We start from the raw sequence: 18,495 nt of genomic DNA, 5'->3' as shown, positions 1-18,495 counted from the left end.
TGAAAAACCTTAACGAACTATTTTTCTGTATTGACACATCACCATCCAGTCACTGGGAGATCAGATAAAGGAACTCAGATGCATCGTCCTGTGCTTTCCCTAGGCACACTCTGCTGCTCCAAGGAGAAAGCATTTGTGATGATGTAAAGGGTTTGACATGGGAAAAGGTGGCTCTGCAAGCAGTCAAGGACAGCACTGTCTCAAAAATTTGTTACCCGTTTTCCAGGCACTGTGGACAGAAAGTGGAAGAGTGGATCAGAACTTTGTACTGTCACATCAGGGCCATTTGTAAGAAATCTCAGCTCCCCTCCACTTTTTCAGTCCCTTTCAGAATTACAGCTTCAGAGGTGGGTCAGAGGCTGGTTCAAGGCTAGGAAACAAATACCAACAAATACAGAATTCTACAGCTTGTTTCTCCAGTGTTCTACCTTTCATCACTCAGCTTAGTAAAACACCAAGAGCTTTCACAGGTGGTTTTGCATCTGTTAGAATTCCAGAGTGTCCAAGCTAACACATTATGACTCCTCCAACTGAAAGCTTAGGCAGGAGGAAGGAGTTTGCACTCAGAAGTCTTGTGAAGAACAACCTCAGAGGCACCTTTGCTTTCTCCTCTTGAACTTGCCACTGGCAGAAGCAACACTAGAAAGCAACTGCATTGGGGCAGATTATTGCATTCTTGCGTATGTGGAAAAAAATAAAGAAGTCACTACTTTAGTAACATCCAGGAACACATTTTTTTGTACAAAGATATTTTAAAAAATGAGCATTGTCATGTTATAATTATTTATAGGTTTTCATAAATGTCCAGTTTGCAATAAAGTGTGTTTGGAAACAAAGTCTTCCACCAGGTCACCCTGCAACATCTTCATAGCTCGCCAGTGAATGTTCCCACAGTTTTCTGGTTTGCCTTGGGGATGACTTAGCTCTTCTTTGATATAATCCACCCAGAGATCTTTAAAAGACAAACAGAAGCTGTGGTTAGATTCTATTGGATGTTACTTAACACACCAAATCTAGCCTAGAAGCTTGCTTTTTGTCAGTGTCCCCAACATTAAAGCACTGAGGCTTACTTTGTGGGACTACAGCCCCTGTCTCCTGAGAACCAGAAACCTGGGCTCTATTCCTAGCTGGAACAGTGATGTCTTCAGAAATAATGCAGCAATTATAGAACTGTTTTCTTTCTTCAAAGGAATACTGCAGAAATCTTGATTATAAAAGCATAGCTCCATACTGTTTGCAAATCCAAATGAAAGGTCATCTGCATCTCTTACTGCCAGTCAGTTTCAATGCCTTATTTGCTAATAGTTCCACTGAAGCCATCCCACTGTGACCAGCCCCCCTGGAACTGAAAGGTTGCTGCAGAGTGTCATTCACTTAATAGCAAGGAAGAAATAAGTTCCACTGTACATGACAGCACTCATAAGGACAGAAAGAGGCAGCACTGAAGTAAATCAAAACCCATTACCAGAATCTGTCGAACCAAACTCTCTCAAGGCACGTTCATAGTATTCTCTCAGATGAAGCATTTTGCAGGATTCCTAACAAAGGAAGGTATTAAAAGGCCATTTATTTCATACAGAAGTGAATCTGCAGCTTGATTACATTCTTACAAAGAAAAAGAGTCATGGTAATTACATGAGCACACTCACACAACCAAAGATTAGTTACCACAGAACTTGCATTACATGCTATGAATCAACTTTAGAAGACAAGTATGAACTGATCACAAACCAATGACACTACTCACAAGCCCTCAGTTTCCTATTTCAATCCAAAGTTAGAAGTGTATCTCACAAGGCACTAATTTGATGTTCAACTTACTTGTTCCTTTTCTATCTGGATCATTCTCCTGAAGAAGTCAATTGAAAATGGACGATTTTCACACAGGCTAAGGTAAAAACAGAAGGAACTTTAGACTTCAAGCCCTTTAACACATGGAACAATCAGGTTTGAAGGTTTTATTTGTCACCTGGTAAAGACTTTTTTAACTTTTTTATAACCACAATTTCTATAACTCCAGTCAAGATACTTTTCTTTCATAGTCACAGATTCAGCAGGAGATGTAGCATGTAAGGATCTCTGCAGGTTTAAAAAAAGGAACAAAAAGAAACAAACAGAAAAACAAACAAACCACATAAGCTACAATTACAAGGCAACAAGGGAGAAGAAACCAAATAGCACCTTCTCCCTAATTAGGCATCTGACATAAGGCAGAGCTCCTAAGTGAGACAAAGTACTGCACGAAAGCATCCCAAATGGTATCTGCAAGGCACCATGAGGTAACAGCCAGTATTTTTCACATTAAAATATTAGCTGCAACCTAAAATAGTCTCCTGCAATATTCCATACATCTGGAAACTGGCATTTCCCCAACAACCTTCATGCAGAAGGCTTCACAATGCTCTGCAAACAACTGAATTAAAGCTTTTACCTGAAAGCCAACTTTTATATTGTAAACTGGGGGGCGAGGAGGGAGAACCAAAGCAAACCAGCATGCCAGGCAAGGAGAAGTTGCCCTAAGTTACTTAGGGAATTTACAGTGAGGTTAAGAAAACTGGGACTTTAATAAGGTTGATATTTTCACACAGATTGGGAAATTCTCTTTTCCATGTTCAGATAAACATCTGAAACCAGCAAAAATTCTGGACCACAAAGTAGTTAATTTTTGGTTGTGCTTACAAACATCTGGATGTCTTGGAAGCATGGGGACATGTATGATCTATGTCCAACTGATTTTTGGTAACATATGGAGTTTTACTTTAAATTCTTTAACACATCCATGAGGGATGTGCAGTGTAAAGCATTTGGTACATGCTCTGTCCAGACACACTGTTCCCATTTATTTATGCACTGCCATCAAAAGTAGATTTCTATTGGCTAAGTACCTGGTAGAGAGCTTCTGTGTGTTCCTTGCTGTTTGTGCCTTCACTCCATTCCACCCGGAGGGTCCACAATGGCAAAGTCCCCTACATGGTAAGCAGATAAACGGTTGAAATACAGAAATAGACAGCAACACATCCACCATGTTCTGTATTACAGCTACTGTAAAAATGTCCTTTAGACATAGCTCTTAGAAGACAACTTTGGACTGCACACTGAAATCACTTCTTGTTTCCCTTCCTACTTATAGGACAAAGAACTACTTTAATGGACAACTGCAAGATGTGTTGCCAGGGATGAGACACAAGCTTCTCTGCATGAGCAAACACTGCAGTGCAAAGTTAACTTCAGAGAAGAGCAAAAGGGAAAGAAGTAATCACCTCCTTGGATGCTCATTTCTGGCACCCAGGGTTTCAAATGGAACAGTAAAAGAGCATACAGATAATTCAGGGCTTGAAATGCCACACATACAAACAGGATTGCCAGGACAGCGAAGAAAAACATATTTTTCATTAAAGACACAAAGAACACCAGCTGACTGCTAGAAGAGTAGCAGGCACACTTTAAAACTGAATTTGAAGTGAATTTACAATTTCCTAATGCTCCTGAGTGCAATGTGCATGTGAAATGTCAAGTTCTTGTTTCCGAGCCTAAAATGGTTAGGGACTTCAAATGCCTTCCAAAGGAGAGGAAACAAACAGAGAATAAATCTCAGAGGTTTCCTGCCCAAGACTAGTGCCCATAAAATCAGCAGACCTTGGATTTCATGTGTTTAATGGCTTCTTCAAAACACTGGGTCACATCATCCCTCTTCAGCTGGATCAGCACCTGCAGCCTCATCTGCCATGCCTCCACCGACAGGCTGAAGCGCTTGCTTGCAGCTTCTGCCACCTCCACAGCCTTCTCAGAGAGGTTGAACTCCAGCAACAGTTGAAGCTAAAACCCAACAGATAGAGCTCATCACCACAAGGAATTTGTAATACCTTGTTAAAAAGCAAGGCTTTGAATACAACATTGCCCACGTTTCTACCTACTTAAAACAGTAAAGACTGGCACGCAAGTGATACATCTATCTTTGTGTCAGTTCTTACCCACTGCTTATAGAGAGCTTCTGGCAGGAAACTGGACTCATGAGCTTTGTCAAACACACTCAATGTCCTCTCCAGCCTCTGGAACCAACAGAGAAGAAAAGGCAAATAGGTATTATTCCTGCATACTGCAGATCCCAGCATTACATGAAGCTCAGTGGGTTACTTGTGTCATCATGTCACTGAAATTCAGTGTGCTATGTACCTTCCAAGATGAAAGGAAAATATGAATTACACTTCTTTCTTAAGCAGCAAAAGAACAGCAATGTTCTTTTACTGTATTAAAAGGGAAGCAAACTGCACAGGATGATGAGTTAATTCACTGAGCCACACAAGAGCAGAGATGCAAAAATCCAGATGCCCATGTGCCAGCACAAACTTTACTCAGACTTACTTGCAAGACTCATTTTGCTTCATTCTGGTTTTGAACAAGCACAGATTGGCAGGACTGTCAGTGAACATTAGCAAGCTGGCTCTCTTAGCTCCCATCCTAAGAGGCCACTGTACTGACATGGTTGGTTTATACCCGAGTTATTCGTGTTGAGGCAGGCCACATGAGCCCAACAGTAAAAGTGAACCACTTGGAGACTAAATCACTTTTAATGCTGGCCATAGGTCAGTATTTTGATAAATTGTCAAAGTACATTTGCTCCTTCTCTGATGGATTACAGATGTCAGTAAAACCAGGGACAATTTGTTACTGTGACTGCCATAGAAGCTTTTACCTTTTGCTTTAATTCTGCACTGTTGGTTTTCCTGTTGTATCTCTCTAAGCAGAAAGTGATGTAGCATTTCCACATGGCCTCTGTAGAATCAAAGGGATGGTATCATACTTTGTAGAATCACAAGAGTAAGCAAAAATATTTAAGGAACAGAGAACCCAAGCACCAAGTGTTCGTGCCAACTTTCTTGTAAATGCTGTATAATAAAAGATGCCCTACATTTGTAACACTGACAATGGAAAACTGCTCCCCATTATAAGCTGCAGCCAGGAACTCTTTCTAAAGAGAGCATCAAGCTCTTAGTTCAGCTGAGGCTTCAGCACACACTGTCATAACTGATGTTCAGTGCAGCCTTTGCCTGTTGTTTTCAATAGGCCTGCAGGAGTGAGGACACACACAGGCAGCTGAGAAGTGGCCCTTGAGGGTAGGGATTAAGAGCATCATGACTAAGTCCATTCCATGGATAGTCCCTTCAGAGCCTCCTTTAAGATTAAGGAGCATGCCAGATGTTGGAAGATCCACTCCACTAGCAACTCAAAAACATGGCTTACTCACAGCTAACCAGCAATATACTGGAGATGCTAAAAAAAAAGAAGCCTGTAGAAATACTCTCAATTTATATCTCCCAATTCTCTCTTCATCTTTGGGCTTCTACTTCCCTGACAGGTTAAATCACATTACTAAAGCAAACAATCAACAAAAAGCACTTTCAGTTAAGCAGCTCCTTCAAGAACATAAATGTGTTGGAAAATAACCCATAAAATAAATCCCCAAAAGGCAGCTGCTTGTCTTCCCTTAGGTATGGTGCAGCCTGCCAGCACCTACTTCATCACTTTCACAGTATGCTAAAGTACCAGGAAAAATGATGTTGAAATGCAGGCAAGAACTCACCTGTTGGCACTGCTCCCACAGCCTCTTCAAAGACGGCACAGCAGCGTTCCTCTCTCTGGGTCATTTCAGACACTTTTTTCTGCTTGGTGCTGTGTTCTGTGGACTGCAGAGACCCCAGCTCCAGCTCTCGATGGGCCAAGTACTCCCATGTAAGAGGATCATCAGCAAACTTGGTCTGCAAACTAAACACCCCACACCTGTAATACCCCTCAACCTTTTGCAGGTATGTTAAGAAGTGTTCTATTGCTATAGAAATGCAGTTAATTTCTAAGTTACCCAATGACATCTTTCTTAAAAAAATAAAAGATACAGAAAAACTTCAACACAAAGCCATGACCTCACCTTTCAAGAATTTCTTTTTGCAAATCTTGGGTAAAATCAAAGAGCTTTGCAATGGAAAGCACAGCCAGATGGAACTCAGCACCTGCATTTTAAAAGGGAGAAGAAAGACGATTAAGTGGAGTACAACATCCACGGCACACTTTTCATTTATCTGTCTTTGCAAGCTTTTGTCATGACCCAGATGACATTTGAGTGTCTAGAGAGACACCCTTTGCTTTCTGTAAATCTCAGTGTTCTACTGAAGAAATAGTGAATTTGAAAATGTATCTTAATGTATACCTTGGAGCTATTGGAGAGTTAAAGATGACAATTTTCTTATTAAATAAGTAGCAGCAATGTGACATCACCTTTAATTTTCTGAGCAGCATCCCTGTAGATGATGCGAGCCATTTCCCCATTGAGAATCTCTTCAGAATAACTGAATTCCCCCTGCAACATCAAACAAAACATCACTGAACAAAATGCTTTCCCCTCTCAGCTACCATTTTTACAAAGATGGAAAAAACGTGAGACATTAATGTTTTTCTTCACCTAAATCTATCTTTGTTTAATTTGCACAAATGAACTATACAGAAAAAACAAATTTAGCTATTCCTTTGCAGAAATCACTGTTAACTTTCAAACCGAGGAAGGTTAAAAAAGGCTTTAAAAAATTAAAGAAAATCAATGTATCACGTATTTGAGCTGAGCAAACACTTGAAAAGCTTAACACAGGCACAGGACATGAACAAAAGCTCTTCTCAAACAAATCAGAGCCCTTGAAACTAGGTGGCCAAATGCATGATACACAAGCAGACAGAATCTCTTTATTAAGCTCAGATGACCTACCAAGTCCATCTGTGCTCGTTCAAATTCTTTCTTTTCCTTCCTCTGTTTTTCAGCATTCATCAGCTCCATTCTGAAGTACTGCAAGAGAATGAAATTATTGTGCGGGTGGGGGTAAGTCACAGAACATCTCAGAACACAAACATGGTAGAGTAAGCTCCAGTTGAGGAGCTACAAATCAGGACTTTGCCAACACTGCACAACAACATGACAAACAAAACTTTCCTAGTTTTCTCAGACTGATTTGAGAAACATGATGGACCGACCTGCTCTAATGGATCAAGTAGCTAGTCATAGATAAAGAACTCACTTCTTGATAAAGTTTTGGGCACTCTGGGTGGAAGCGCAGAGCACGGAGAAACAAGTGCCGAGCGCTTTCTGACGACAGCCGTGTCTCCATTTCCCATTTTGCTGCCATAATCCACAGTGCTGCAACAGATGATACAAAAAAATCATTTTAAAGGGGCTGGTCACAAAAAACAATTTTAAAGCTGCCCTCCAGGTCAGTTTTGTTTGATGTACCCACCCCCACATAATCCATGAGCTCAGCAATGGAGTAAAACTGATTATCTCTCATGTAAAACTGAGTTAAAAGACAGAGCTAAGCAGATCCAGGAAGTTTAATCTGGTGCAGCTATAGATATAATGCTGTACAATGAAGTCTTCGGAAGCCAAAAAGCAGCTCTGAGTACTCAACATCTCCTACCTCTGAAACATTTACCTAGGCCCCAGTTTGCCTGGGAAATGGTCATTCAGACCATGCGTTCTCCCACTTCACATCACCGTGATTGTGCAGCACAACCCCTGTCAGAGCCCTTCCCTCTGAAGTAGCAGCAAGGCAAAGGAAAGACAGCAGGAACTTTTACCCCAACAGACTGAACTGTGATCTGCAAGAACTTAAACCAACCCTATACAATCTATGCTTGGTCGTTTCTGCAGTACTCCCCTCCCCATTGGTTTACTTACCTGGCTTGTTGGGATGAATGGCCAACATGGAAGAGAACACCTTACTGAGCTGATTCTTTGTATTCTGTAAAGAAAAAGGGCTGGTTTACCTGCTCTGGTAGCAAACTGAACCACCAGCACCACACTTTCATGACAGAACCTTACAAGTTCTAATGCAATTGTACTGCAAAAGACCCTTCTCTGCTACTTTATCTCCAGTAGAAAGCTTCTCAGATTTGTTCGCTACTGACCGGCTTGCAATTACCGGACTAGATCAGCACAGCTAACTCAAACCTTTCTGAACAGCTAACGCTGCCTAAGACTCAAGCCCATAGTCTCACTGACCACTTCTGAGGCAAAGAATGCATTTTTGTTTGGTCACCTTCTTCAGAACTGTTAAGGACAGTGACTGAATGCCAGTAATAATGTGAAGTCTTGCACAGCTAAGTTAATGAAGCACAGAATTGTCAGAATTATACTTTTCAGCATAGCTTCTGTAAGAAATGTTTGGAACAAAACCTTCCAATTCACAAGTGATCCGTTTGTTCCAGAGAAGGTATAACCAAACCAAACAGTACTCCAGATTCAATCAGCCTCACCTTAGCCACCCACAAGCATCAAATTTCATGCTAACAGATGCTGAGTCAAGCTCTACGCTTACACACAATCAGTGAAAATCCCAGGCAGCTCCAACAATGCTATCAAAATAATTTCAGTATTACAGCATGTAGCAGTGAAGATTTTGGTACCCCTGCATTGCAACTGAAGTTCCAGATGCCTGCTCAAACACCAATCCAGTAGCTCAACTCAGGCAAAAAGTCAGATTTTGAACACTCACCCATTGCTTGCAAAATGCAACATGTGACAGCCAAAGCTGGACATCGTCCTGTTGGAAATGAAAGGGAAAGAGAAATCAACCTTACAGTAAGGCAAGCACAAAATCACTTGCACATTAACAAGCAAACAATATGTCCTTGGCACAATGACCTGGCATGCAAAGAGAAGGAATTTTGAACCTCAAACCCCCATTTTTTTTCACTCCAGATCTTCAAACTCCTGCAAAACATCCAAGGAAATCCACCCCTCCCATCTCAAGGTACACCCTTGCAGCCTTTCCAGTCAAATATGTTACTCTGAACTTCGTAACGAGCTCACTGCAATGCTTCCTGAGGCATTTTGTTCAGGTTTTACTATTAGATGAGACAATCTTTTCCTGAAGCAGATAAAAAGTTCATTTGCATTCCACTTCTAGTCCCTGCAAGCAAACAAACTAAACTTCCATCGCAATACGTGGCTCTATGCAGTTAAGGACTGATGACTCAGATGGACAAAATATTGTTACTGTTTGTGTACAAAACGAAAAACGTTTATCTGATACGAATGATCTGCTGCTAGGCTACTGCTAACTGCAAGACCAGATGACCATTTCATTTTTCTATTATATTCTTCTGTAATAGAAGAAACAGTTAGTGACAATGACAGCCAAATAATTTTATGCACATTTTTCAACCTCTCAGGACAAAAAAGACCCAAACGTACTTTCCATTTTCCTGTAGCACGCTTGAAGAGGCTGTGGACTCTCTGCAGCATAGAGAACTCAATTTCATCCTTCTTAAAGGAATACCCAATGCGCTGGAAAGAAAAAAAAAAAGGTTATTTTATTGCAATGAAAACAATTTGGCATGAAATATTCTGCATTCTACATAACTGACAAAACTTACTGCTCTTCTTTTCCTGATCAGTTCCAGCAGATTAATTTCATACTAGAATGAGAAGTAAAAAAATTATTTACAAGCAAATGAAGAGGCATACAGAAGTAAGAAAAAAAAAAGAAATTAAGTTTTCTACTACTAATCAGGTGGACAATAAAAATTAAAACATAAGCAATGACTTTTCAGCCAGGTCACTACTCTTCCAAGGCTAACTGAAAATACATTTGAATATTTGTATGGTACATTATATTTTAGATTTGAGCTGTTAGCACCCCATACATTCCGAGACGCACAATAAACAAATCAAACTTTTAATACCATGAAAAAGTTCATTTCACTTCACTAAAATTTACACAGCACATCCGGGAACAAGAGGGCAGAAGACCCTCTTAAAGCAAATTCAGGCGGCAGTTCCTGGCTCTGCTTCCTCCTCTAGTGTGGATAACGAAGAGCCTGTGCCAATAAACCCCTCAGCGGTGCGCACTGGGGACCAGGGGAGGAGAGCCCACAACCAGCTGCTTGTTTCCTACTTGGGTCACTTATGAATGGATCTACGACGCCAGTTAGCTGGCTTTGCTCACCAGTACAGCCTACCTGAATATAGTTAACGAAATCCTCCTTCCGAAGCGCTCTCCGCTGTATTTTGTACTCCAGAGCCGAGACCTTCCTCAGGATGGCCCTGCGGGAACGAGCAATCAGCGAGCGGTGCAAACTCAGCCGCGCCGCCAGCTCGCTGCGCCCGGCCCGGCCCCAGCCGCTCACCTGATCTCCTTACGCGTGAACAGCCCGACCCGCTCCAGCTGCTCGAGTTCCGGGACGCGATCCTCCACGCGCTGCTCGACGCGCTCCGCCATGGCACCCGGGAGGCTCACGCGGGCACCGCGTCCGCCGCCACTTCCGGTCGTTCCGGCACCAAGTTCCGGGGCACGTCCACGGCGCCGCTCTGCCGCCCCCTGCTGGCGCCGCCGGTGCCTTCCTCTGCCATTGAGTTCTCCTGACGATGAAGCAGCACAACAGGAAATCCTTCTCGAAGTGGTGGTGCAAGAGAATTATTTATGAACATTAATTGTTTTGGAGTTGGCTTTCTTGAGATCACAGAATCATGGAATTGGAGGGGACCTTAAAGATCATCTACTTCCAACCCCCTACCATGGGCAGAGACATCTGCTAGACGAGGTTGCTCCAGGCCCCATCCAAGCTGGCTTTGAACACTTCCAGGGTGAGAGCCTCCAATCAGATGCAGCAGTTCAAGCCAATTCTCGTGTAAGCCCACAGACTTTACTAAAATAGTACTTAAGAAGGACTAGATTGGGCATGGAAAGTAGCTTACAGAATCACTAAGCATGAATGAGATGGGAATTACTTCACTTGAGTGCTTAATTTGATCTAGTTTGCTATCGCTGCATGATTTTGTACTAGAAAAGCATTCTGTGTTTAGAGCTTATATGTCCTGGTGCATTTGCATCACAGGATGTAAACGAGAACAGCAAATGCAGTGTAGGAGTTCAAAGCCTAAAGGTTGCTGTCAGCCATTACCTGGAAACCTCTGGGAAACTCTATTCCTTATCTTCCTGCTCTCCTCACTTAATCACTAAGCTCTTCTTTGGCTGAAAACCAGCAGTAACTGCGTGAGAAACACCAAAATAAACAAGACTTCTCCTGAAACTTTATCATGGATCATTCTACCAATTTGAAAAAAACTGCTTTGTGATCAACCCTTCTGTGTTCTGCCTCCTGCAGTCAGTGAGGAACTTTGAAACTCAGAACTCCATGACTTCAATGAGATGATGGAAAAGTGTGTGTACCCTAAGGGGCAACAGAAACCTCCACCTTGAGTTGTGCCTCCAGGAGAGTTCAGCTATATGCACATATCTACCAACAGCAGACAGGTATCTGCTGATACACCAGCAATATCTACCTATAATATTGGCACACATGAGAGTTATTCTCATACTATCCACACTCCCACAACAGTGAGTGTCCCACAACATGTCTTTGGGCATTAAATCCCTTGTTAGCACTTGTCAAAGCACCATAATGTCACCCCATCGAGGCATATAGGCACAGCACAAACCACTCTGCGGGACCCAGCCCTCTGGGACTCGAAGAAAGAATGGTGTGCACCAAAACAATAGACTCCCCAAGTTTCCAGTTTAGGAGCCCAGTGTTTCCCACTCAAAACCAGAGTGAGAAGCACTAAGATTTAAAATACTGAACTTGTTGGTGACTGCAGAGGGTTGTTTATTAATAGATCAAACTAGACTGAAAACATTTTCTCTTCCCTCAGATACCCCTCCTTTCCTGTAGATGGAAAAAGTACCAAAATGCCTTTCCTTTCCTCCCCCCCAGCAAAACAATCCTTAGAACAATTAACATAACGGACTGTCAGAAGTGCTCAAACCAAAGTGACAAACGCAGTGAGTGGCAGGCAAGCCCAGCCCGACCCACCAGAACACTGCCTGCTGGATTTGTCATGCAAATCAAAATGGAACCTGACATGCTCTTTGTTCATTTTCCTTTCAAAAAATCTACTTTAAATGCCTCCCATGTGCCTTGTTTTGGAAGCTGACATTCCAAATGCATCAGCACAAATTAAGGGAGGGATCCATTACCAATAAAGACGTTGTGAAACACAGAATTTCAACAGATCTTATTGGCAAGACTGGAGGGACAACTGCTGCAGCTTGCACCTGAAGGGTCATGCAATTTGCTGCTGCTGCTGCTTTTATGAATTCTCTTTAGAAAAATTCCATCAGGAGGTCCTTGCAGAAGTTCTGGCAAGCTGTCTCAGCTTGGTGCTTATAGATTATAGCCTGCAAGCAATGGATAGAGTGTAAATTAGGAATAAAACCAGCAGATTTGCTTTAACCTTGTCTGTATTGAAATGTGTGATGCTTAATGTGCACAAGGCAAATATTTCAATTATTTAGCTGTATCTAAATTGATTTCATTGTAAATTAATAAGATGTAGCTTATTTCTTTCTGCCATTTTACTACCCAAGTGCATAAACAATTACCAGATGTACAGTGTGTTACAGTGAACTTATACTGTGTGGAGCTCCTTTTAAACAATGAGAGTGATGTCCTGACCTCATGAACATTGGGAAACTTCCAGGGACTTCAGCTGAGCCAGTGGTTCATCCTTAGGGACACATTTTTCACAAAGCCCTCGTAGCATTTACTGAGCATGTGAGGCTTTGGTTTAAAAATATATGAAGGAACACATTTGTTAATAAAGCAGCTTGGAATTTACTCTCAAAACTAGGCTAACCCAAACTTGGGACTATATTCACTTCCCTAGTTTTGTAATTTAAACAATTGACACCACAATTTGGTTTTGCTTCTGCCAAAAGAAGCACTCATAAATAAATCTGCACAAGCAGTGTTTTCAGCACTGCAGCTCCACTCTGAGCCTCCACAACCATCATTTGGACTGGTCCATACCTGCATTGACACTGATGCATGTCTCTATCCTACACAAAGGTTGTTTTTCCCATTCTGACAGACAAACTCTTCCCTTTCTCAGGCCATGGCTTTGCTCCTGCAGCTTGATGGCCCTGACTTTGCAGCATTAGATCTGAATGCTTCCTAGAATTTCATTCACTCACTTTTCTCTTCTTCAACTATAGTAGGTAAAAAGAACTCAACATTTTCACACAGTGCCTTAACAGAACTAATAACTCACAATTTACTCAAGCATACAGCTCCTTAAAAAGGCAAGACCTTTACTTTCTTCTCTGAATCTGCTCTGAATTTGAATCTTTATGAATCTGATTTTTCCTCCTACTCATTTTGAGACATTCTCTTGCTTCTCAGTTGCCCCAAGACCTGAATACCTACACACAGGGAAATTCCAGTGAAGGAGAATGATGCCTCTGGAATGGTTTTCTTGCCAATTCCCATCTGGTACTCCAAGATCCATCTGTTTATTGAGGGTCTCCAGGGGCTTGTACAGTCGTGGCTCTAAGGTTGATTGGTAAGGAGCTGACAGTCTAAGTGCAGCCGAGCAGTTTGAACTAGTCACGCATCATCTTCTGTTTGCCAATTCAGTAATCCAGTGGAATGCCAGTCCCATTTCAGCAATTCAAATCAGTCATCTCCTACGTACTCCCAAAGTGTCAACACTATAAAGAGTGTTGCTTAATTAGTTTTAATGTAATATTATTTCTTGCACATACATTTGAAGTTAGGATTGTTGCCAGAGCTCTAGAGAGCAGTCATGCTAATCTGAGTTTACCTCACTAACCTGTCTAGGTCTGAAACAGAGGTGAGACTGTGGCATGGCCTTGGGTGACTTTGCTGTATCATAGGAAGGTAAAGACAGAAACTTTGCAGAGCAAAGCCTCAGATCTTTGAAAGGCAAAGAATTCTCAGTACTAGCACCAATTAAGGTGGCATGCCAAGATCATAAATTATGCCATATAAACATTTATTTCTCCTTCCAAAAAGTGGGATTAGGACTGTCACAATTTACCCCCTGCTGTTTCCCACCTCCTTCTGTAAAAGCACTTTGACCACAGTCATGACAACAACCAGTGAAACAACTTGTGGAGCATGGATCATTCAGATTACAGTCTGCAGAAGCACAGATCCCCAGCAGCATTCCAAAACCAAGATAAACTCTTGTAAAAGCCTTCAGAAGCAACCTCTATGTTATAAAACCACAGATAAGGTGTTCACTTTCATACGAAAAACTGAGATAAACTCCCCTGTGGATGAATTTTGTATACCTGTCCTAACTGGAAGACACTGAGAATGCAGTTTCTGCCCTGATCTTATAATTTCAATAATTGCTGATGATAAAAGTCAAAATTCTCGTTGCTTGGGTTAGCCACAAAAGAAAGAATTGATCCCTGTTAAAACCTATCCCTTACTTAAAGCTGACAGAATTTTGTTAACTAATTAGAGGTTTAATTTTACTATCTATTGACATATTCTTTGATCCTTCTGTATTTTCTTCTTGCTTGAGTGAAGCTTTCATTCTTGCACTGTCAACAGACCTTTTGGTGAGACACTTCTACTTACATCTGTAACTGACTTCATTCTCACATTGTCCCAGCAGGTTCTCTTTGATCTCTGCCTTTCTGAGTTTAATTATTAAGTTTACATCAACCATTTTTCGGTTGCTGTATCTTTCCCAGTTTCCAGGGCTCAGTCAAGAGAACACAATTCCTAAAGTTCACTTTGGATTATTTCTTTATAGTGCTGGTGTGAGCGCTCCTTGTGCTGGATCTCTGGAATGACAAGAACTTCTATACAGCTCACTTTAAGCACCTACAATTCTTTCAAACGATTACAAACTTGCTTAAGGTATTCAAAATGAAGGGTACAGACCAACAACCAAGCCAGATAAGGTCTGGTCTAAGTGCTGTGTGAGCTCAGATGAGCAATGACTGTCCTTTTGCACAGAGTCCACAAGTCCTTTTCCCACCTAGGGGAATCTTTAGTGATACATGGAATTTATCCACATTAACAAAAGTGAGTAACACCACCTTCTTTTCTTTCAGCAGACACTTCCTATTAATTTTGATCTAATCCTACATGACTAAAGAGCTTGTTTTAAATTTTGTCTTTAAAACTAAGTGGATGATATCCTGAACTTATCATTTTTACATTAGAAACCCTAATCTTTTTACCTCATTGTATGAGATTTGATAGTACATTTCTGGCCTTAGACTTAAATCATCTTAACAGATGTCCTGCCATTCTAGAGCAAATGAATATTCTGGCCCAGTTTAGAGTTCAAGTTTGAGGTTGGGATTAGGTTTAGGTTTAGGGTTCAGGGTTAGGGTAACTGCCAGCAACCTGCTGGCTGAGAGCTGTGCATTCTGGATGCACTAAGATTCGCTGAGGGCCAAGTTCCTTGAGTAGTGGAATACATTTGAGCAGCTCTGTACAAAAGCAGGCCCGAGCCAAAGAGATGAATGAGAATCACAAGTGGCTGCTCTGTCAATCTCCTGCATATACCACATTCATAGCTCCACATCAGCATATGTGGGTGGCTGGGTAAGATCTCAGCACTTCCTTTTTCTGTGCTTCAGTACAGTTGTTCCCTCACAGTAAAGTTTCTCTTTTCTTAGTTCCCTGCTAATAAAACAGTGTAGCATTAGACATTAACATGCAGAGACGTAAACTGAAACTGAGAGTTACCAACCCAACAACAATATGATCCTGCCATCCTCAGCACATCCAGCACTCTGCTCACCCACTCCTTACCCCCAAAGCTGTGGCTACTCCCTTCTTCCAGCTGCAATATTCTGTAGCCACCCTTTACAAGAGACTGGGAAAACACAAAGTGGGAGCTGGCTTCTGGTTTTCCAAGTATGCAGGGATGTGTAGCTTATCCTATCAGTTCCATGGCTTGTTACTGCAGATCAACACCAAATCAGGCTGCAAATTAAGAACTTGAACTGAAAGAAGAATTAATAACTATTATAGATGAAATTAACCCAGCATCTAGTGAAATTCATTTGTGTAAGTGAAAGGCAGAAAGAGGTGCCACTGGAATGGATCTGTATTGGGAATACAGCAATACAGCTGCAGGACCCACACCTCCCCATCTATGCATGGAGAGCTTTTGTTTGTTTGGGTTCTACAGCATTTGTGCCTTTTCACTTCCCTCATAGAAATCCTGGGTTTGGTGGGCTGGGCAGAGAGTGGGAAGGATAACCTAGATGGATGGAAATAGAAAGAAGTAAAGTTTGGATGTAACCATGGAAGTGGAGTGTGTAAGGTCTCTTCCATGCTGGATGCCTTCGAATCCCACTGAATGTGCTCAAGGCCAGAATAAAGACGTGTAGCTACCCAGAACACTTGCTGTGGGATTGCTATGCTTAGCCGCACCCCAAAGAGCAAACTCCAGTTCCTTACCAGTGTGATATCATAGTGCTCCCCAGTAAGCACTGGCATTGGCTTTGGCCTGAATCTGTAAGGCATTTTTAGAAAAGATTGATCCAAAGTTTACATTCAGCTAGTGAGCATCAGTCTTTTGTTCTGAAGTTCTATTTAAAACAAAGTTCTCAGAAGGTAAGCTAGATCTGTAGTAGTATTTACTTAGTTACTAACAACCTACATGGACAGACCTGTGTTCAAAGATGTGAGAGAAAAGTATAATTACACTGACAGAACTTCCATTTAGACTGAGCTCCAAGAATACAGGCATTTATTTCCCCCTTAAAAATGGATTTACTTTGTAAATATTCCTGTGCTGAGTAGTTTTCAGGACTGGAAGCTGGAGAGTTAAGGAGCTACAGGGGTACTACGGGCAACCAGGAAAAGCATCTAACTATGAAATGAAGAAAAAAATCACCATGTGCTATAAAGCCTGAGTGCTCTTTTTCATACATACCTCAGGAGGTAAAAACCGCTGCAGTTGAGCCTTTCAGGATGACAGGAATGCTGGGTACGTACAGGCTGCAAAAAGCCCTGGGAAAAAGATTTAGGAGTAGCATATGTTTTCAATCTGCAGGAAACAAACCTGATCTTTCGGATTTCAAATGCAAATCCCACCAACAGTATGTGGAAACAAGAACGGATTGGCCATCTCAAGGCAGAAAATCTGCCATGTCACAAAGCCTTCTCTGCCAGCTACTTCTGCTTTACTACCAGGAGTTTGTTCCAACAGCAACTTTGCTTCACAAACGGTTGTTTCTCCCATTTGTCATACTAAACTTATTAAACTGCCCTGTCTGGCTTTATGTTAGGATATTTTCTCTATTTATACCAAAAAAAAAATGCAATACTTGTCATCATCTTGGACGTGTTTAATGTTACAAGTTGATACCCACTTCAGTAAGGTCCAGTTCACTGCTTGTCTTTTTTAGACTTTATTCAAAACACATTTTCCCTGGCTTTGCAGATACCCTGCCATCTGCTAAATGTGGTCAGCTTCTTCCTCTTACTTGCTGTATATATATAGACAAGAAATGTTTAAATTGCTTGGGCTTTTAATAAATGCATCTGTGAAATCTCATAGGAGTCTGTATTACCAGGCAGGTCAAGGACACAACAGCTTCATGCCACAGCTTATTTCTTCTGAAGAAAAAGTACATACTGCTTTCAATCTTTCAAAAAAGCAATATTTATTTTCTTGCTTCTAAGTGTACTAAACAGATAAAAGTTCCTGGCTGGTTTATGCCCTGTGCTCTTTCTAAGGATCCATGCTTAGTTTTGATTCAGATAAATTCTAGTATGGATTTGGTTGACCGTTTTGCGTTGCAATTCACTAAGCACTTAAAATTCAGTTAGCTCAGTTGTGTAGGAAAGGAACTTGAAAGGCTAGTTTGGTAACAAGCTTTTGACTGGTTAATAAAGGCTTTATTAGAAAAAAGTTCTTCCCTGAAAGGGTTCTCAAAGACTGGAACGGGTTCCCCAGGGAGGTGCCTAAATCCCCATCCCTGGCAGTTTCAAAGCTGCAGAGATGTGGTGCTGAGGAACATGGTTTAGCACGAGACTTGGTAGAGAAAGGTTGGACTCGATGATCTTAAAGGTCTTTTCCAACCTTTATGATTCTGTAATTCTGAGTCCCTAATACAACAGTTCAGAGTTGTTGAGGCTCTTGCAGTTGAATGCATCTCAACAGCACTCTGCACTGTAAGGACATAGGAACGGCCCAGGACAGAAGATCTAAACAACTCAGAAAATGAGGTCTCTCTACCAGCTAAGGAAAACAGGCTCAAGCTGTCAAAGCTCTACTGTTTGACACTCAGTCTGATGCTTCCAGAAGGCTCATACACATGCATTTTGTGTTGCTCTGCCATGTCCCCTACTCAAGGCTGGAGTCTCATCCTTAGTTCCTCTGTTCACAAGCAGATCTGACTCCAATGCCGAGAGATTGTCTAATTATCTTTCTTACTCCTGCTTAGAAAGTTGCCCTCTAGCTCCTCCTCCTGGTTTTTGAATTGAGAAGGATAAGCCACCAGAAGCAGCAGAGAATTGTAAACAGTAGGGAAGAAATAGAAATGGGGTTTAGCCAATAAGCAACTTCAAGAACAAAATTGCAGCTACTGAGCATTTGTGAGCCTTTCTCAAACATGCTGCAGTCTTTGTTACCTTTTGTCACTTGACCTCAGGGTCAGCCTCTGACCACCT

At 41.6% G+C, this 18,495-nt stretch overlaps 1 protein-coding gene across 1 annotated transcript; it reads right to left on the bottom strand.

The window, feature by feature from the left end:
* Positions 1–794: 794 nt before the first annotated feature.
* UTP6 (UTP6 small subunit processome component) lies at positions 795–10,259 on the bottom strand. The gene is made up of 19 exons (XM_054393826.1): positions 10,168–10,259; positions 10,000–10,084; positions 9,415–9,456; positions 9,233–9,325; positions 8,532–8,579; positions 7,715–7,778; positions 7,059–7,177; positions 6,752–6,829; positions 6,271–6,352; positions 5,924–6,005; positions 5,582–5,763; positions 4,694–4,773; positions 3,972–4,049; positions 3,637–3,816; positions 2,886–2,966; positions 1,970–2,079; positions 1,822–1,888; positions 1,466–1,538; positions 795–952 (listed from the first exon to the last, which is right to left on the bottom strand). Exons 1-19 carry the CDS (start codon positions 10,257–10,259, stop codon positions 795–797), a joined length of 1,794 nt encoding a protein of 597 aa, XP_054249801.1.
* Between the last annotated feature and the right edge of the window lie 8,236 nt (positions 10,260–18,495).

The sequence above is a fragment of the Indicator indicator genome, chromosome 29, assembly GCF_027791375.1.
Source record: "Indicator indicator isolate 239-I01 chromosome 29, UM_Iind_1.1, whole genome shotgun sequence".
Classification (NCBI taxonomy): Eukaryota; Metazoa; Chordata; class Aves; order Piciformes; family Indicatoridae; genus Indicator; species Indicator indicator.
Note: the sequence above shows the minus strand (reverse complement) of the source record. Positions and strands in the feature narration are given on the sequence as shown.